The sequence below is a fragment of the Epinephelus lanceolatus genome, chromosome 9 (genome assembly GCF_041903045.1).
Source record: "Epinephelus lanceolatus isolate andai-2023 chromosome 9, ASM4190304v1, whole genome shotgun sequence".
NCBI lineage: Eukaryota > Metazoa > Chordata > Actinopteri > Perciformes > Serranidae > Epinephelus > Epinephelus lanceolatus.
The window spans coordinates 27,353,470-27,375,323 of NC_135742.1; the positions used below are offsets into that span (position 1 = coordinate 27,353,470).

The 21,854-nt window shown below is 42.2% G+C and overlaps 1 protein-coding gene across 3 annotated transcripts in view; it reads left to right on the forward strand.

Moving 5' to 3' along the window:
* Nucleotides 1–3,677: 3,677 nt before the first annotated feature.
* Nucleotides 3,678–21,854, forward strand: part of rasa1a (RAS p21 protein activator (GTPase activating protein) 1a) — a 31,214-nt gene continuing 13,037 nt past the window's right edge. For 2 of the 3 annotated variants that reach the window (XM_033619251.2, XM_078170783.1), the window contains exons 1-2: nt 3,678–4,951; nt 19,714–19,866. In XM_033619251.2, coding sequence (XP_033475142.1) covers nt 4,401–4,951; nt 19,714–19,866 — 704 coding nt within the window. In that variant the 5' untranslated portion in view covers nt 3,678–4,400. Of the gene's footprint in view, nt 4,952–10,553; nt 10,685–19,713; nt 19,867–21,854 lie in introns of those variants that run through there. The other variant, XM_033619252.2, reaches the window with a different exon arrangement.

Below are 21,854 nucleotides of genomic sequence, written 5' to 3' on the forward strand. Positions count from 1 at the left end.
ATGATGTATAGCTTTCGAACATCAAATATGATAACTGGCTCAAAAGAGGGGCAGAGCCTAGTTGTACAGGGTGTAGGCTTTGCACCAAAACTTTAAACGCTTGCAGCATGGAGGAAGTGGCTCTGGTCAGCCATGCTAAAAGGAAAAAGCATCAAAACAACTGAAAGGCTGCTATATAAACTGCTAGCGCTGGTAGATATTTCCATATCCAGGCTAGATAACTTTGCTGCTTTGTGTAAACTGTATGTGTAGACACAAAGGTCTTTCATTTCAAATTCCATACTGCGTTTTTGCTGCAATGCCTGTCTTAGGGCCGTACTGGAGTAAGAGACTCATCTTGTAGGCTTATCGCTTTTAATCTACTAAAATAAACTCATGAAAATGGGGTAAAATTTTATAGAAAATTTATGTAAAAGTTTTGAAAATTCATTGGTAAAAAAGTGCGGGAACCCTGAATGACATTGGCATTGACTGACACAGAAATAAAGGCTTATGTCACATGGCCACCATTTTGAGATCGAAAGCTAGGCTGTGGTGGGAGTGGCCCAAGTGGAAACCAAGGAAACTGTAAAAGACGAAAGGGTCATTATGTCACTATGTTGTGCGTGAACACACATTGGTGCCTTGCTCCTTTTCTCCTAACATCAGGTAGTATTGTACATGTATTTGATTATCAGTAGAGAATGTGAAGATACGTCATGCTGTGTGAGATGCGGGCGCCATCTTGTGAGGTTCGCACTGTGTTATTGCTTTTACCAAAGTTTATGCACTCACACCAAAAACACAATAGTTTACAATGTCTGGGTATGTGAGTGGAGGTAGGGCATTGTGGTCTGTAATCCAGCCTCGGAAATGTCTGCAAACAAAGAGGTGAATCCACATTCTTGTAAGCATTCTACTTTTCTTGGCATGTTTTTGTAACATAATAATCCACTGCATACTTTACTAGTGTGTTCACAGGTGTATAGATGTTGCTAGGCAAGATAATGAATGATTAGAGACAACAAATCGAAGACAAAAAAAATCCAGAAAATTTTATTTCATACCACTAGTGGAATGTAACAGGGTACATTTACTCAAGTACTGTTAAGTACAAATTTGAGGTACCTGTACTTTATTTTCTTGTGATGCCACTTCTACTTTTACTCCACTATGTCTGAGAGGGAAATATTGTACTTCACGACTTTTATCTGACAGCTGGAGTCACTTGTTACTTCACAAATTAAGATGTTTGCATACAAAGCATATGAAACAGGATTCTAAGTTATCAGACAAAATCATGTTCAGGTTTAGTGTTACATCCATATGACTGGCAAGAAGAACAATAATACGTTCACCTCTAAAGGGTATGAGATCTCATTTTTCTTCCTCACACACCTCAGGGTCAGAGGTTGAAATCAAACACAAAAGGGTTACTCCACCTCTCAGCAGGTATGAAGCTAGTCCTCCCAAATCGTCTGTATGCCAGGTAAAGGCGATTAGCCACATCCTGTCTTCAATCTCATTACACTCAGTATGGTAGGATACACACGACACAGTTGCAATGCCACACAGAGGCAGAGGATGATCCCAGTCGTCCAGATTACACCACCATATCAAGCTAAATGAGGAGAATACAGGACCTAGCAGCAGTGAAGCCTATAGGGCATGGCGACGCAGTAAATGCAGGGGCCAATGACGTCTTGAGAGCAGGTTGTTGTGCCACCTCAAGAGCCCACTCATACTGGAGCGCCCCGCGTGCTTAATGAGCGTGCTTGAGTGTATATGACTGCGGCTATCGGTGCGTGTTTGCGTGTTTACAAGTGAGCATTTGTGTGTTTCAAGGGAAGTAGCTTTTATGGTTACATGTCAAGTCAATGTCAGTCTTTAGATTTCACAGTTCACTGACCTTCTGTGTCACAGGACTTGACGGAAGCCAGCGCTGTAGCAGAGAGCATAGGCATCAGCTCCCTGAGTGACCCAAGGGAGCGCAAGGTGTACTTCCCTCTGAGTGGCAGTTTTTCACACCCTGGGCCGTATACCTCTGTGAGCAACTCAGCATGAGAGCTTTAAAATCCTCATCTATCTACCTGTCTTGAAAGGACAGTCCAGTCACAGTACCAAAAAAGAACAGACAGATGAGGGTTCATAGTTTGAGAAAAAGACTTAGACAGAGAGTAAAACTCCAGTGAGCAATGAGAAAGTAGAGGGGGATATCCAGACATCTGTGCCAGTTGCTCTAAGACGGATCAGTGTGAGGTGGAATGGAGATGGCAGCTGCACCGAGGGCATGGCTGGAGATGGTGAGTGGAGACCAACGGTGGCCCGCTGCTGTAGCTGCCCAACACCATGTCAGCTCTATCAGGTCAAGTTTAGCCCATAGCTGACTTACTGGAGCACACAAATCACCCCACCCTGCATTTGAATGTTTAAACAGGTATTTAAAGCTTACCCAGGCCAGAATTTAAATATTTAAGTAAAATGTGACAACTTTTAAATGTGCCAAAGACACGTCACTTGATCAGCTGCTGAAACCTAATGGCTAATATTTTTGCTTCTGATCAACCCTCACTGTATGTTATTGTGCAACAGCTCATGCACGCGTCCAGTAAAAATAGCTATCCCACATGATCACACATTTGGTGAAAACTGCACAAACACCTCCTTAGTCGTTTGCTAAAACAACAGACATCAGCAGACATTTGTTATCTTCCCTGGCGATGCTCTGCCAGGCCTGCACTGCAGCCATTTCCACTCCTTGCTTGTCTCGGGGGGCATTTTTGTCTTCAGTGTGGTGTACAGTTGTGTTGTCAACATTATCCGACTTGGCCAGTCAAGCATTCGGCTGGAAAAAAGGAACCCTAGGTTGCCTGGCCTGGATCGTTGTCTTGCTACAATGTCCTAAAACTCTACAACTGTGTATACTGTACAAATAGATAGTCCCATTGTGTCCTTCCGCATGAAGGTAAATACTCCAAACAATTGAAAAGCTATCACTGTGCTAATACTTTTTGACTGCATTGCAAAAAGCCACTCTGTGCCAGTCGAACCGAATGAGTTAAATTTAAATGGGATGATCAGTCCAGCTAATATGAACAAAGATAGACTTTCTGTCACAAAGCCAGAGCTATATTCAGACTGTCTTCAGCAGTGTATGAATGTGGTAATTAAAAACTCTCACCAGACCATATGCATATTTCATTTAGTCATCAACAGTCAGGCACAAAGAATGAATACAATGTCCAGGCCGAGGAGACTGAATGATGTCAGTCCAGTTGACTAACGAAAAGGAAGAATCCTCGGATTGAAGCAGAACAAGGAGCACAATCAGTAAGAGATTTTAAGATTGCAAACGAGTCCAGTTGTCTATGTGGCATAATGTGTTCATGATTTTACTTATAATAAAAGTCCAGTTCAATATAACATAAAAATATGCTGGAAAATATGTTACTCCAAGTCTCTATAAGCCTGGTTTTGACGTACATCTGTGCTGCTTGCCTGAAAGGGTTAAGGTCTGTTTACCACCTACTCTCTGACCCTCTGCAAATATCACTATTATAAGCACTGGGGACATTATTAGATTTGATATATGTTAATATCAATTAGGATACAAGTCCCATTTCTCAGAGCACTGATTGAAGATGTCATGGATTGAAGGGGTGCCGCTCTGTGTTCACTTGGCTGTGTCTGCTCAGTGACTGGAGAAGAGTGGGAGAGGGAGGGGAGAGAAGCAGCGCAGCAGCGGGCAAGCCAGCAGCCCTGAAACCCAGAAATAAAGGCGAACTTAGCTTGTATACGCAAGAATAATTTACTTTGATTTACGACATGGCACTTCGCACAGAACAACACACAGTTCCGGGGATTTAGGCGATAAGGCTGGGTCGTTTGTGGACTCTACCGGAGACGGCTGGAAACTCACAAGGAAAGAAAACAACAACACTGGAAAAAAGACGGGTTACACACAACAGTGACAATAAAACAACACTCCCCGACAAGTGGTCTGCCCGGTGCCGAGGGTGAAGTCCGAGCAAAACAACAGGAAATATTGGTAAATTGATATTCTATTTGAAACATTTTAAATGCTAGTTTTAGGGTAGCTTTTCTGCGTGAACTTTAAACTCAGGAAACAATGAAGACATAGCGAGCAAGAACTCATCAAGTGTCTCGAAGCTGCTAGCCATCCCGCTAGCGTTAGCTTGGCTATCTCGCAGCTAGCGAATGCGAGGCGAAGCTAACGCCCGCTAGTGCGGCCAAGTGAGCTAAGTTAGCTTGTCGGCTAACGTTAGCTGGCTAGCTAAACGCGTTTCGAGAAACTTTTCGTGTTGTTTCCCAAGAGCCCAAACACTGAAGGAGTATTGTAAGAACAGAGGGGAAGGGCAGGTTCCCTTCTGGACTTTATCCCCTCTACGTATTTTCCTAATATGATGGCTACGGAGGTCAGCAGTGAGGATACGGGCTCGGTCACGACAGGGACAGGGGTGGCAGGCGGAGGAGGCCCGGAGACGGCCCCTTTCCCCTACTATCCCAAGTCGAGCAGAGTGCGAGTCACTGATTTGGGACAAGGACCAGCACCAACCCTCCGCCAACATTCAAACACATTTCCGGACTCACTTCCCGACATGAGTATGACCTATCCCATGTCTAACGTTAGTGGGGATATGACCGGACCAGCGCTTTCCGCAACAGGGAGTGGCGGAGCAGGAGGTGGACATTCAGTTTTCCAAGGAACAAGCTCAGGGACTGTGGGCGGCATTTGCTGCTCTCCCACTTCGGAGGGTCCGGCTAGTCGGATTTCACCCACATCAACAGGCCCGGATGGGCCCACTGACTTCCCCCCACTGCCACCACCACCTCCTCCCCCTCCAGGCTGCGGGGTGCTCGGTGGCACTATGGATGAAAGCGACATGCAGGATGGACCGGAATACGAGGAAGAAGAGGTGGTGTTCCCCCTCTCTGCACCTCCCACCAACCAGTGAGTATACTACCAGCACAAAAATAGGTCTTGTTCATTGACACCTAGAAATCAACATTTTCAAGCATCCTGTACTTTTTGTTGGGTTCATTTCCTTCCTGCTGTCATGCACTTGAGGTCTGAATTTGTGTTGACTCCTGCAGGTACTACAGTGACTGCTCACAGCTATCATCAGTTATGATCTACACTTATATCGCACAATCATCACTTTATGTGCTATGGATTCTTTATAACCAAACAGTCGTGGCCATAATGTAATCTAAATTTAACAAGCCCATTACCTTCTGTGTATGTTTTTCACACCTGCAAACATGTTATACTTCTTAAAAGAATCATAATTACTCAGATGGAGTTGAATTGGCCGCAGAATGCGCAAGTGGTGATACACTGCATATTGAGAGCAGTCAAAGTAAGGTCAAATTGTTTTTGGACCAAATTGCAACACCCCCATTCAAAATGAAACTAACAACACAGTATTGGTGTCTGTGTGAAGGTTTATATAGTCAATATCATGCACATCTTAAAATGAGAGTGATGCATTCAGAGTAAGAGTGCAAATTTTGAGCATTTTTATTTATTGACAGTCTACCACATTAAGGATCAATAATTTATCAAATATGAAAAGTTTAATGAGTGTATAGAAGGGGCTCTTGGTCTAGTATGAAAACAAAAAAAAATCAAAAACAAAAAGGGAAAATGAAATAAAAGATCAGTTTTACTATGAAGGAAACATAAGAGGATGTCGCTAAAGTAAACTGGTTAGATAAAGCATTGCAGGTGATAAGCACTCACTTCAAGTGAGGGCACTGGATGTTATTTAGGTAAGCAACATCTTTATATGCACTTTTCCTGTTGTAACAAAAACTAGTTGTCATGACTGCATCATGGGCTCTGAAATGCTCACAACTGCATGGAGTCCAGCTTGAGTCAAGATGCTGTTTGATTCTTAATTAATCAACTGCTTAATTATGATCAAATGATCAGCAACTACCCCTTTACATTTGTAATCAAGAGGTTAATCAATCATTTTTGGCTGACTAGTGATTGGTCGTGTTGCACTGCACCCCCATAAAACACCTGTTAGGATGTCACTGTAATTGTGGCCTAATCATTTTCATTGTAGTGCTGTGCGCTATCATGCGAAATTGGAAATAGGGATGGGTTTGGAGGAAAAAAAATACAGTCCTCTGACTTAACAGACATTATGCACAACAAATACAATATTTGTTTGTGATTAAAATGAAATAAGCATAAAACAGAGTATATGCTAGCCTTATTTTAATTGCAGCATGGAAAATGCATCCTGTGCATTGTGTTTTAGAATTGCATCTCTAATTATAGGCATTTTTTATGACTTTATCAGGCATGCACAAAAGCACATGTCCAAACGCGTGTGTGCTGGTGTTGTAATAACCTAAATACAGCCCTCCCATTTGTTACAGTCTCATTAGAGAACTGCTGAGCTTTGTCATTTCTGGCCCTCATACTGTAAGATATGGAAGTGACTGGGCCTGGAGTGTGGATTCAGCTCTTATTTTAGGAGCCACTCTATATCTCCCTGTCAAAATACAGAGGAAGGGGAAGGCCGGCATTTCACCAGTCTCGCCTGTGCTGGTAATGAACAACCCTAAATGGAATTAACTGCGCTCGAATCCAGGTTCTTGCATGTAGTACGACTGTGGAAGAGGTAGTTTTGCCAAGGGAATACAGACTTCTTCATGTGTTTGCACTTGGATTCCAGTTTATCAACTTGTAGGGTTGCCAGCGAGGCAGTGGAACAGTTGTCACTTGTGCATGAATGGCATTGATTTTCTTTGGTCCTGCTTGTTTCACAATGAGAGTCTTGTAGTCAAATGTTTATCAGGCACATTCACTAACACACATAACTTTGCACGCTGGTGAGAGTCAAAATGAATCTACTCACTCTCTCACTCATGCCTACTCTGAGATGCTTTACTCAACCCAGTTGTGCAAGGCACATACGCAACATAAGCTTTCCCTCTATATTGGGTTTGTGGTTTCGGTGAATTGCCTGTAGTGGTGATGAATGTACGGGAAAGCTGGACCGCATTTCTTTAAAATTGTTTGGTTATTATTAGCCTTCAGTTTCCCAATAGGTGTTGTGAAGTGTATGATGTTTACCCCACGGAGGCCTACCTGGATGTAGATCTGTAGAAGGATAGCAGCAAAAAACTACGCTCTTATTCTTTCTTTCCTTGAATGCCTCATTTTTGCAATCGACTAGTTTATCATCAGAGAGTTGCACCCAGCAAACATCTGGTTAAAACCATTGTAGTCAAATGCTGAATGCATACACAGTATATGTATGCTCATCATGAGAACACCTGCCACTGGCAATACAAGCAAGGCCAGACACAGGCTAGACATACCGCCTTTATTCATCCTCTTGTCTTGCAGTTAGTTCCTCCCAAGAACAGAGGAATTATAAGGTGCTGCCTTTGCCTTGTAATGATGACCCAGTTAAGGCGAGGGTCTGTCTCTCCTTCAGGATGTGCCACTGATCCACTGACAGCGCTGAGATGCCGACCCTCTGCGTGCTTACTGTCTCATCCAGTAGTGCTGTCTGATAGATGATGCCTGATCTAATATACAGGGATTCGGGCAAATACATCTCGGTCATGGACATAGCTCAAGTTTTAGCCTGTAGGCGATAAACTGAAGCTCGTGGCCACATTTTATGACATAAAATCAGCTAATTGTGTGTCATGTTGTGTATGTGCACATTCAGCCCATGTGTAACACAAGACATGCATACATTTGTCTCGTCATGATGGAGTTTTATTTCCTCCATTGTGCCTATAATAGCATATGCCAGTGGCAAATCGACCACTGGCAGCATTGGGTGTTACATTCACAGCTGACTACCCTGAATGATTCTGAATTTCACCCTGTCCCTTCAGCTATGTAGCTAGCTGTGTATGCCTTCTGTAATCGGGCTCTAAGACTGATCTTGTATTCCTCTGAGTTATGTTAGCAGTCTGCAAAGTGCATGTAGGAAGAGTGATGGTGGAAAACTTCCACACTGTTGGAAGTGGTCCCACAGTGTGTTGCACAGTGACTGTGAGAGCTAAACTTGGCACACTTGCAGAGTGCGGTAGAGTGAAAATGTTTGCGAGAGTGAGAGAGAGACAAACAGCAGTCACATTCATTCACACCTCCGTACAACAGTGTGTCATTCATAAACAATGGCTGCAGCAATGCAACAACAATTTTACACTGATGATAGCTTAACGAAGCGGCAAGAGTGAAAATGTCAGGTGGCCCTAAACTGCGTGCGTTCCTGCTGCCATTAGAAACCTCCAGCCCAGTGCATGAGCTTAAACAAACAGCACGTTGGGAAATGAGTCGTTGATTTTGAGTTTCCACGAAGATTAGCGAGGATTTCAGATCACAAAGGGTTTCCCCGAGGAGGTGGTGGTAGGAGGAAGGAGAAAAGGGGGAAAGAAAAGTTGGATTTGAAGATCAGTGGCTGTGTGAATGAGTTTAGCACTTGGCTGTGGAAACAACTCTGTAACTGCAGTGTTAATTGAGTAACCACACTACCTAATTGCCCTTTGTGAAGGGAGGCAGAGACAGTGGAATTCCGAAATGGCACAAGGATCATGTCACATAGCTTAACGAAGTTATTCCCTGACGGAGATTGTTCTCACTACCCAAAATATTACAGCACCTTTATAACAAAGCAGGGTGTTATTAATGGGATTTGATCAGTCAGTTAGCATTAAGCCTGTAATATCCTGCCATACATTTTTGAAATTACTCCCAAGCTGGGAAGTTACATACGCTACTGCATCTTATAGGGAACTGTGTTTGCATCTTGTTGCACAACCACCCCCTCAGGCTTCCAACCCTGATAGAGGAGGATGCACATGCTTCGAGCTGGCTTACTAGCCCCATTGATTGAAATTCCAGTCCCACTTTTATTAGTGTAAGCTCTTTGCTGTGCATTGATAAGGCAAAGCCTATGGTTTCCATGCATTTTCAATGTGTTACGCAATGTCCTGTCATGCCCTTCTAATACCCACGCTGCCCTGCCTTTTCTCTCCTACATCCTGTTTTCAATACTTCTGAGCCACTCATTGTGGCCTTAGCAGGATCCTCAGAAGCATTTCAGTTGTGTTTGACAACACCCAGGATTTTTTTATTTGAATGACTTTTCACATTAAGGTGTGCAGAATAATTTGGGTACTTTGCATAGAAAATGTTACAGTGCCAGGTTAATCCCAAGCACAACAGGACAAGCACTACAGGCGTGACTTCATACACAACAAGTATTAAAAAGGTGTATATTTTAACAGCTGTAATTGCATTGTTACTTGCACAAAAGAGCAGCCACATAACTGAAAGCTAGTGTTGCACGTTTGCATTTTATTGAGATGCACTTTGTGTGTTGTGGATGTTTGTATAAATGATGGTTTAATTTTTGCAGGAAGAGAATGTTCTTAACAGGACACCCCCGCCTGTAGAAATCAAAAGCACAGGAGGAATACTGTATGGCTAGATGACAGGGAAGCCTATCACTGATGTAATGATGTTATTTCAGGGAGGCTGATTCACAGCAGGAAAGCCGAGATGTTGGCTTTGGTCCCTGTGTTTCTGGCTGGGCATTAAAACGATGATAGTTTGTTAGCATTCAGCCTGAGGAAGGCTGAAGATGCATGGATGGGCCTTTACCATCTCTCCATCTGTACATTTTACGTCTGCCACTTTGTGTTGTCATTCTCCTGCCCTGACTGAGGTAACAAGCTGTGGCAGTCCATCGGGCGCAAAGCAAAGGAAAACCAGTTCACAGCTGCTGTCAGGCCTTCACGGCTCTCCACCTTTTTTTTCTTTCCATTGTGGAAACTTGGGTGCACAAATATGAGTAAATGGTTAAGGGAATTTACATAATAGTTGTTTGGCTGGTTAGTTAGTGCATGAACCCATACTGTGTTTACATTAAAAGCTCTTGCGTTTGTTCATTTACTGAAAGCATGCTCAGTCCAGAGTTAAAACCATTCTTAAATTTTGAGTGTGTGCGATGGTCACGTCATTGTGTGCTTAATCTTTAAGCATGGTTGAAGCCATGTGTATATGAACTACCCTCGCAGACCAGTGAAGGTCACAAGGTTGTGTGATTTGTTTCCAGTGATGCGCATCTGTGTTTCTGAGCATTCATGGGCAGCACAGAAATGTGTATTCATACAGTTGGATGCCACTCCCTACCCTTGCTGTCCCGCTGCTTCAAAAACCAATAGGCAGCATGCTCATGATGCGTGGCTTTATGAGAGAGAAAGGGGGAGGGTAAGAGAAAGTCAGAGCAGGATGAAGTGGGAGCAAAGACGACAGGACTAGTTTGCTTCAGTTTCTGGAAGATCAACTTCTTCAGGATGGCCTCTAAAGGATAACAGACCCCGTCATGGTCCTGCAGTTTTCCTCAAATTAGTTAGCAAAACTAAATGCATGGGGTGTCAGTCTGCAACTCTGTGTCCTCCTGTTCATCTTGCTTCCATGGATGTTGCCCATTGACACTAGTGACGGAAGATGACTGTATCAGGGTGGCTGCAGGGTCACATCATCATCATGCCTTGTGCGGATTTAGAGCTACCTTTGCTCTGCTTTCCACGTCGGAGCTCACAGTTTTTGCCTGGCCAGCAGCAGTATAAGTGGACTCGGTGCACCTTGTGAGACCACTGGACGCAGGAGGGAGATGCAGCAGAGGGCGAACTCGGCGTAAGTGGGGCATCAAATCATCCCGCAACTCTAACCTAGCCTCCCCAAAAGTGTGCTGGTAGAAACAGCTGACAACTCCTGCTGATCAACAGTTTTTTAATTTTAGGATTTCAGTTTCATTGCAGTTGGTTAAAATATTGTTCGTTAAAAAGGAAAATTAGTCAGTTTATTCATTTAATATTATACAGAGGACTTTCGTCTGTATGAGAACTCTTTCAACCAACTGTGATCATTTCACTTTTCAGTGATAATATCATAAGAAATCGTAAATATTTTTGCTTGGAAAAGTCTTCACTAGATAGCCAAACACTTCTGTTATGATGGTTTATAATGCAACAGTTTTGTCTAATTAGATAATTCGCAACCTGACACATGGAAGTAAGGAAATGTCATATTACATATGTAACAAACATGATAATATGTCAGGCAAAGACAGCCAAATGGAATGTATTGGCTCTATTTAAAAATGTAAGTACGGTGTTTACTGGGCATTAAACTTGTGGGTAGATAACATGTTGTACTCAGTATCTCCTATAGAAAGCCAGCAGCTCCGCTGAGGTGCATTGCTAATGTACAGTAATGCAATGTTTCATTTTGAGACTGATGAGGGCTGACAGTACATCTTCGGAGATGTTTGAGTACAGCTTCATCCATCAAGACAGAAGACGATGAAGAGGAGAGACATGAGCTGGAGCAAAAGAGCTCACAAAAGAGCATAATGAGAGACAGACAGACTGACAGAGAGACGAGGTCCAACTCACTCAAGTCACAGCAATCGGTATCTGTCCTGTTAGTCTTATTGCCCCTGGAGACTTGGCTCCAGTAAACAGAAAAAAATAGTTTGTCAGATTTTTCTAGCATGTGGTAACAATTAGGCTGTGCATAAAGTGGATAGACACAAATAGTAGAATCTTCGCTTACCTGAAATCAACGTTTATAACTTAATTTTGATATCAACAGTATAAAAAAAAGATAATAAATGACTGCTTCAATAATCCATCAGCCAAGGCTTATTAAATGGTTTAGCTCTATCCATCATACTCTAGGTTTCATTACTTTTTAACAGTAGTCATGCTTGAATGATCCTGGTCAGCAGAGTATGCGGTGTCCTCATTTTGAGCACAAATATTTCCTAAGACTTGGTGTCCTTTTCAAACCATGTCGTTGCTTTTACGTTTGTACTATTTTTAGCAATAATTCCACCTGGGCATGACGACACACTACGCCCCAGATAATTTGAATTACCTTTTTGTTAGGGATGCACCGAAATGAAAATTTGTGGCCGAAGCCGAATATTATTAAACGCTTGGCCGAATACCGAGTACCGAATACCGAATATCATTGTTTAGTTTTTCATTAGTTTTTGCAGATGAACCCCCTCCAGATTAGTGTTGTCACGGTACCAAAATTGGGACCCACTGTGCGATACCAATGAAAATATCATGGTTCTGAGTAGTATCACGATACCACAGCGAAAATGAGGCAGATGTGCCTTTTGTCATTTATGAAAAGATAAATGACTTTTCTATAATACATCAATGATATTTCAATGGAATAAATTACTTACTGACTTATTCATACTTCGAAAACAGCATCAATAAGTGATTAACATAGGGGGGATCAAAATAAAATAAATAAATAAAATAAAAATCAACCAGCCACCCTCCTCCCCTGACAGTCCCTTCATAAATAACGAACAGTCCCTAAAGTGCGGTGAGGTTTGTGGGCCGTTACCTGCCACAAAGACAGAAATGTGAAAGGCTTGTTTCTCCTCTGACACATCACATACCTGTGTTCGGCTGGCTCGGCTGTTCAGGTACTTCTGGGCAGTCATGACACCAAGAAGAGGATATTATTGGAGCCGACTTCTCCGTCGCCGGGTAAGCCGATGGCCGCCGTATTTGACAGGAATACATTAACGTTACTGTCTGTGTCTGTGACCCCCGTTCAACCCACAATTGGTGGGATTCGCCTTTCGTTTCTGCTGCTGGTTGAAATCTGTAGGCTGCTCGCACAGAGTGCTGAATGATTTAAGCCTACTTTACTCGCTCAAAACTATTTTTAGTCGCAAATGCGAGTGCCGTGACCGACGGATCGCCACACTGCCGACATTTTATTCCGCCCGTCACGGGGTGTTTGATTGCGTTATCAAAACACGCCGCTATTATTCGGCCTTGCTTTTAACTTATTCCACCGAATACCGAATGTGTGTTTTTTTGTAATATTCGACCGGATATATTCGGTTACCGAATATTCGGTGCATCCCTACTTTTTGTACTCAGATCAGTCTACTGATGTTCTTGTCAGTCATTATTTCATCCATCATTGTGTAATTTCCTCCTATGCTGCGTATACAACATGCTTATGCAGTCAATGCTGTCTCTTAAGTGCTGTCTAAAACACTCTAATCATGAGTTGAGTGCACATTAATGACCCAGGCGATTCAAGCAGCGTATTCTATTTAGCCTCGAGTTTATCTGTACTGCTACATTTATATTGCTGTTTAAAAATGTCTCAAGTAAAACAATCTCATTAAAGAATTGTGAATTCATTTGTGGAAATAGTGCTTCTCTCTTTCTCAGGGAAAGTCTTATCATATTCTATTCTGCAGAATCTTTACCCTGGCCATCTTTGTGCAGTTTCTCTCAGACAATTGTACATTGATTCTGTATCTGAAATATTTCTTATTCCAGTTGTAAGAACAAAACTGCACTGTTCACTGCGTGGGCTTTCTGTGGCTTCACTGTGCCACAGGTTGTCCTTTCCAAATCAAAAGCTATAAACTACAAGAAACCACACAAAGGGTTTATGCGGCTCAACAGCACAGGCATAATCTACAAACAGTATGTCACTCTTGTCTTGTAAGAGCTCTTGTGATGCAACATTTTTAAGGCATTCAGCCTTAAAAATATAGCCAGAAGGATTGTATTCACAATAAATCATGCTGCCATGCTTGCTGGAGCCTAAGCCCTGTGTTTTGGCATCTTGCCCAAGCTCACAAGGCTTGGGCATGTTCAATTTCAGCAACACACAGTAATATTGTTCTTGACGGCATGACACAATTAGTCGGACTATACATATAACTTAACCTAGTAACTCGCATGCTCACAGGAACAGCTGGAAGGATTGCCTCCGGCGCTTGTCATATAATAAAGTGACTAATTGGGCGTCGTGTGTAAATGTGAAGTTCAGGATGTGGATATTGAAGTGGTGAGGGATGACATTGTGGGTCTTCCCCTGCTCACTCACCTCAGTAGTTTGAAACATATTTTGGCGTGGTGTCATTAACTTCGTTAATATAGAAAGTGCATTATGCATTTGCCATGCATGTGATTTGTCACAATAGCATACATTAATGTCCATGCACGCTTAATATCTATCAACTTATGTCAGTTGACTGTGGGGGAAAATATGCAGAGAGATGAATGCCTTATCTTGAGCGGAACGTCAGTGTAGGAGAGAATCAGGACAGTGACGCTGCTTGCAGTTCATGTACTGACATGATGGCATTCCTCAAGTAGATAGTAGCACTGTATCCTATTACCGCTGTCATGGCTCATGCTCATGGCCTGTTTATCATAACACCCTTCCTGCCTAGTTTTCACACTCATATCCCATGTCATCAAGGACACAGTTATATAAGAATTTAATGTAGCTAATATATAAAGCTACAGGAAACTTAATCTAAATTGCTTTTTCCAAATTCATAAATAGGTGTGATGTACAGTGCAAAGCTAAAAATCTCACAGACCTGAAAATACTTCTTCATTCTGAGTCTCTTCTGAATGTGCAGACACCAGACTACTAGGTGTGCGAGTTAGACGTACGGTAAATTAAATCGAGCAGGCTGTGTAAATAATGCAGATGACCTCAAGGCACTGTACAACAACAAATCCACATGGCTGACGTTGCTATGTAAACACACAACATACAGCAGTGAAGTAAAAGAGGAATACCACAGCTGTAAAATGTATGTTATGGTGCGATGAACAGCAGCCCAAAACAAAAATACAGAAAAGCAGCCTGGCCCAGCATGTAAACATATGAAGAATTTGTGTGTGGCGAATACTGATAATCAATAACCCACTGGATTAAAGTACACCTGAGAAACAAGACTGGCTTGTGCATTTTGTGCACCTTCTTGCTTCGGCAATCTAGTAAACGGCCTAACAAGGTCTGTCTTTCACTCTGTTTATTTGTGGCATTAAGTAGGAGTGGGATTCAGTAATTAAGCGATGCCAACAAGCTGTTTATTGTTACATGCCTGCCGAAAGCCAGAGCTCTTTAACAGTCAAATATGGTAGGTGACAAACAAATATATTGCCTCCACCGTGTAACATTTAATTTGAAAACAAACCCCCAACACTGAAGCCCCCTTGCATCCTTCAGTAAAACAAAGCACTGTTCTGTATTGAGTTTTGGCTTAAATGTATGATGCAAACAGTTCTCCTTTTTCATCCACACTTGGAATAAGTTGCTTGGAATTTCTGTAGTGGAGAAAAAAGCAATCTAAATGGAGAGTCTTCTGGTGTAAGAGTCCTTGTGTTGTTCAACAGTGTACAGAGGTCAGCAAGTCCCCATTCTACCAACTGTACCTACATGCCTAGTTAATTAATTACCTCTCAGTCATTTATCAGAGGCAACATTCAAAGAAGAGCAGTACTCCACGTTTGAAAATGTCAGGTTTGTGTTCAAACATAGCATTTAGAGATTAGCAAGTTAAACTAAACAAACAGCAGGTGAGCAAAACAGGTTTGAAGCATTTCTAAGAACTAATTGTAAGGCCACCAATACCATTATTGCCTTTTTATTCTCAAATGGACTTCCTTCTAACTGCTGCATCAATAGGTGGTTTAATGATGGGGTAGTAATCAGGTCTATGAAAGGGCTTCCTGTTTGAAACCTTTTACACAGTCAGCCTGTTTGTGATGAAGCATGACATTAAAGGTGTCTCATTTACATGATCACATTTTCTGATCCAAGGCCCAATATATCATTTTTGCTACCACCACGTTTGACCCTAGATTGATTGGTTCTTGTTTAAATCAAGAACTTACTTCTTGGTTGACAAAAATAATCTTGTTGTGGTGACCTATGAGTTTAGGCCTACTAGGTAACTTGAGACTGGTTATCAGTGGTCTGTTTGGTTTAGTAGAATAATGCCAGTAGTGAATTTTGATTAGTTAACTGTTTTACTAATCTTTGAGATTACCATTTAGAGATTTGCGTTGGTGGATGAGAAGACGAATAAGCTTTCAGAGTCAGAAACCAAAAATGGAAATGCACAAGTACTAAAGAGTGACAGGGTTGTTGCAGAAACAATGGTCTAATGTATTTCACACCTCTGCTGTCTAATCTGTTGGGTTCCGTTCAGTCTTGCACTTTAAACCTTCCTGTACTAAAGTTAACACACAGATGTTTCACTTGGTGTGACTTGGTTAGACCGTGTTTGGTGGATAGGTCTTCTTGTTTTATTGTGAACAAAATATGTTATTATTTCAATATTTTTTCCTGCAATTTTAAACAGCCCAAAATAGGCTAGCTGATGCAGTTCTTGGATGTATGTACCACAGCCGAACCCACAGCAGCAGGCTGTCTGGCAGCACAATGCACAGCCTCAGGGAGTTTATCAGTATGAATCAACATTTTGTTGCCTCCGTCTGTAAAAGTGCATGACTATAGCCAAAGAAGTTTCAAGTATATTATAATAAAAACTGTAGACCGAGGCACAGTTTTAGTGGTGTGGCTAGGACCCACTATTTTTGATGGTTTCATTGGGTTGTCTATTGCAGACAAGCAGACCTGGATAAAGGGTACTACTTCAAAATTTAAATCAAGATTTAAATACGTCATCAAACATTACAGCCATAACAACATGTCAGGTATAACTATTGTGTGATACCAAAGGCCAACTGTGACTGTGTGTGTTGTTTGTTCATGGTTGTTGAAGCTTTGAAGGTTTGTTTGCTCTGTTAGTTTGGTGTGTGCTGTCACAGGCCCCCTGAGTTCACTGTGAATGCACTACAGTGATACCTGCGCACTATTTTGGTTCATGCACGTGCAGCAGCGCAAAGTGCTAATGGGGCTTGGTGAAGGGGAATACAGATTGGAGGGTGTGATGATTAAAAAATACATTCTCAGTCGGTCACATCACTGGTCTCATCTCTCTGAAACAGCTGTGCCAATCACAGTGCTGCATGACAACAACAGGTCAACAACTGGAGAATCGGCCTCTCCAAGAAAAATTGCAGTTTGTATGATTGTGTCAGTCAAACGCGATTTCAGTTATGAGTCTACTACATTTCGCATTGCACATTGTTACATCATATCTAAAAATATGACACAGTAGCATTTGTCTCTCAAAGCATTTCAAGATTAAAACACAAAATGCAGATTTTATTTCATAAAGAAGTTTGAAAGGAGGCTGTGACGCACAGGGTTCAGTCAGAGGCTGCAGATTTAACAACATATATGTCCTGCCTTCAAATGCTGTATGGATTTAAAGGGATACTTTGCCAATTTTACACCAGTTTTGTATCATACAAATTTGCTTAGTAGGTGTAAATGAACTTTGGTAAAGTTCCCTCCTCTTACCAGCACACATCTCACTGCTCATCTCTCAGCTCTAAAACTAAGCCGAGTATTTGTATCTTTCTACTGCACAGACAGCCCAGTTTTATGAAAAGACCACCTTTCCAGCAGCTGGTTGTTGTGACATGACAAAAATACTTCCCTGTGTGTATAGGTGTCTATGGAAAGCTGCTTAAATTGATGTCTGGCATAGCTTTAGTAGTTGTTTTCATGAGGTATTTTTTCTTTTGGATATTTACTGGTGATCTAAGGACTTGGGTGTGCCTGTCAAATATACCACACACTCCTCTAAAAATGTCTCGAATTGGTGCTAGTAAATCAGAAGTTGGTTTTGGAGTTGGTAAACAGAGCAGACAGAAAACCAGGGTAGGAAGGAGCGGCCCTCGTTAGAAACCAACATCTCCCTGTCCATCATCATCCATGTACTCTTGTGCCTTGCTCGTCTCCCAGTTGCAGGCCTGACACTGGCTGCTCCCGCTGTTTGGTTGTTTAGAATGGCTCGAAGCAATGGAAACAGTAACTGGCCCTCACATTGTTTGTCATGTTTGGTTGTGGCTGGTTTTGACCGTAGGATGTTTTTGTAGATGTTGTGGTTCGGGCAGTTTGGTTTTCAGACTTTAGGTCTTTCTTGGCCTGGCTCACAATTGGAGGCAGTAAGAATTTCTATCAAAAAATATAATTTATTTGGGTTTTAATGTCATTACATTAAGAATGTGAAGGTACACCACGCCATGTGAGGTAGGGACATCATCTTGTGAGGTACGCACTCTGTTAACATGTGGGTGGAGGTTAGTGTATCGGGGTCTGTAATCCAGCCTTGGACTGCCAAGTCATATGGATCTAAGTTATTTATCGTGTCCCAATACCGTTGCTCGACCACTGTATCAGAAACAGGTAACACAGCGCGATCCTCACAAGGTGGCACCCCCATTCAAAAATATTTTACACAGGATGATGTCAGTTTCACATTCTCTATAATGGGTCACGTGTATGTGTTGGTAGGAGCATAAATTACTTAAATCATATGCCACAATATTTGGAACTTAGCTAGTTTGACTTGGTGTGCCCATCTTTGCTCTCTGCCATTCTTCTTTCACAGTCATCTGCCTTTCTCTCTTCAGTGTTATTTCCCCCTGCTTCCCCAGCCCCTGAAGGGCTGCTTGGCCCTACTCTCCAACTGCGCTCAATCGCCCTCTTCAATTCTCTTATCACCCAAATCCCCCCAAAGCCCCCTCATGGACACTTAACTCTCCCTCTTCTCTTCGGCAAGCCTTCTCCAGCTTACTCCATGATAGCAGACTTCATCATGTTTTCTTTACAAGTAGAGACCTCTACTCACCTAAACCAGATGGAAGCCCTTTAGGTCTCCTGTTAAAAGAGCTACTGCGGCGCCTCATTCATCTTCTCACCGCTGGATGTTTTTCCAGTCACTGCCTTCCGCTCCAAGAAGCACCAGTGGCCTAAATTTGGAAAAGCGTGTTAATTTTTTACCCCAGCTGGCAAGGCCCAGCCAAGTTCAGCCTCACCTGCTGAAATTTTAACCAGTGTTGTTCCTAAGGCTTCTGTTTAATTCATAAAGCAGCAAGACTGCTTGAGAATGCAGTGGAAACTCAAAAATAAAAGCTTTTCGATTTCCATTTGTTTAAGAATACATGACCTTCTCAGTGCAGGTTGTGCTCTCATGAAAGTAAGTGGTAAAATTCATTAGAGCTTCATTTCTAATACTGAGTTTATTTTCAGTTATTCTATCAAGAATTTTGTGATCGATCATTTACTTGTTTACTTATTTACCTCAACAAGTTTCCAGAACAGCTCTGAAAATGAGAAGAAGTGCTGTGTTCTCAAGGTTGAAATAGAGACGTATTAAGTAGAACACATGACATCAGGTAACAGGATTCAGTGGTATGCTATTCTGTTATATTATGATTTGTGATTGCAGTCTTGTACACTTTTTTATTTCCTGAAACTGGACAGTGAATAACTAAAAAAAAGTGTTGTTAAAAAGATATTTTGTAAGTGAGGCGCTGTGTCCTCGCATGTTTCACGGCCCCTGTGGCCTCTCAAAACAATAAATCACGTCCTTCTCTAATTGTGTTTACCTCAAGAGGTGGTATTGCCACAGTTCTTTTATTAGTTGCAAGTGGTTTATTTCATTTTGCTAGAATTTAACAGGAAGGACACAGCGTATTAAATATTGCTAAGGCATGACGTGGGAGGTTTTTTGTTGTGTTAATACTTTCAGCAATTTTGCCCAGCACAAGATAAATTCAATCAGCCAAACAGTTGTATTAATGGGGTAGTTACTGCTTGACAGAAATGTGCACTTCCCTGCTTAACAGGCTTGTAAATTTAGTAACACAGTTCCTTTCAGTTGCATCTCAGTAAAGTTTGCCTTGTCACAAAAACCTCACTATTTCCTCCTTGTCTTTCTGTCTCAGGTGGTACCATGGCAAGCTAGACCGAACCATCGCTGAGGAGCGGCTGCGCCAGGCCCGGAACCCTGGCAGCTACCTCATCAGGGAGAGTGACCGCCGGCCCGGTTCCTTCGTCCTGTCTTTCCTCAGTGTGACCAACGTGGTCAACCATTTCAGGTATGACAGAGTACATGCAACAAGCAGGAATAAGTTCATCTCAGTGATGGCCCCAGTTTAAATCTTCAGCAAGAGCCTACTTAAATGCCTGAGGGTAAAGAAGGATTTGCAGTGATGGATTATTTAGAATGTTTTAAGTAGCTATTTTCAGAGATGTAACCTTAGCTGACCTGACAATGCTGACAAAAGTTTGTCCAGTTAGCTATTTTTTTTAATCAATTACTGCTACATGGGATTTACATGAAAAGGGAAGGTCCTCGTAGTGTCATATGTGTTCACCATACCAATTATAAAAGCAGCATAGAGCTTATCTAGACTCACAAGTCAGTCTTTAGACGCTTTGCTTAACTAAAGACTGATGACTTTCTCCCTGATTTTGTGTTTAGATGGGCGGATACAATTTCAGAGTTTAAAAAAACTCCCTATGTTGCAGAACCAATAGTAAATCTGCAGGGCGGTCCTTCGGTGGCTCGCTGAACTCTTGTGCTTGTAAACATAGTCCCACTAGAAACACATGTAGCGGTACAAAATGGCTCAGCTGTGCTCGCAGAAAACTCCGTCAAAGTTAGTGGATGTTTGCTGCGTTTGCAGCGACACATTCTCACCAATTAAAAGAAACAAACATAATCTTTTACAAGGCCATGACTCATCTGTCCGGCCGGACTATAGAGACAATCGCCTTGTAAACAACAAGGCGATTGCCTCTATAGTCCAGGTAGAAAACGAGCAGAGCTTTTAGCTATATATATAGCCTACGTATCACACTTTTCACATCACTGTATCACCGTTTAGACTAATCCGATGTTTGTAAAGTCTATAAACACAATGATTGAACAAACATTACTATTTCTGTGTGCACGTTTAGCTGGGCTAACCATTAGCTGTTAGCCCTGTTAGCCGTTAGCGGTGTCTGTAATAGGTAATAACTCATTAAACGGTCCGTGAAAAAAATATCTTTTCCAGCGGATATCTTAGTTACAACATGATTGAGCTAGCAAAGCAGTTTTGTGTTGCTATGTGTGGTATTTATTCAGTTTTGGGAAATCACGATGTCTAGAAAGCATCAGTGGCTGCAGTTGACAGGGACAGCTAACACTAGCAGCAAAGCTAACATCGGGACGTCATCTGTTAAAAGCCTCCCGTTGTCGGATACGACATGAAACTACTCCAGTTAGCTCAATCATGTTGTAACTAAGACATCCGCTGGAAAAAATATTTTCGTCACAAATGAGCACATGTTTGATAAAACGGAGTTTAATCTCTCGGCATCCATTTTCAAGCTCTCTGTGTGTTTGTTTCCTTGCGGACGAAAAAAGGGGGAGCGCACATTTCTGAGAAGGCGTGTCCTTTTCAAAAATGCAAGAGCCGTTGCTTTGTTGCCGGCGGTTTTCGCCGGTGTGTTAAACACACTTTAGAAAGGAGTGTCCCCAGACCATCAGAAGGCGGAGATCTCTGATTGTCTGGTGGCGAGACTAGAGCTTATCTTTCTAGCATGGTAGTGCTAACGCCCTCCAATTGAAAGAGTGTGGGTGGAATAGTTAGAATAGTTTGGTCCGATATAAACTGTTGCACCTCTCCTCTCTATAGAGCCCTTTTAGTAGGTGAAATAGACCATAATATGGCATCTCACAATAAGCAGGCAGCATGCCACACTCAAGTACAAGATAAGGAAAAGGGAACTACAGAAGTTATTCATTACCTGCTAACCAAAAGGGCAGAAAGCCACAGACAGAACAACCTCAAAGATGAGCCAACACCGAAGTGTGAATGTTTAAGTTTGAAAAGTGGTTTCCGGTGGCAAGTCATGCCATTGCAGACGACTTGAGCCTATTTGTGTTGCAGTCATTCAAAGAGCTTGAGAACAGTATTTTTATAACGCATATCAGCTTGCACACTTTGATGTCTGCCGAAACCCATGACTCTGTGTGTGTGTGTGTGTGTGTGTGTATATGTGTGTGTGTGTGCGCGCACGTGTGTGTGAATTCATG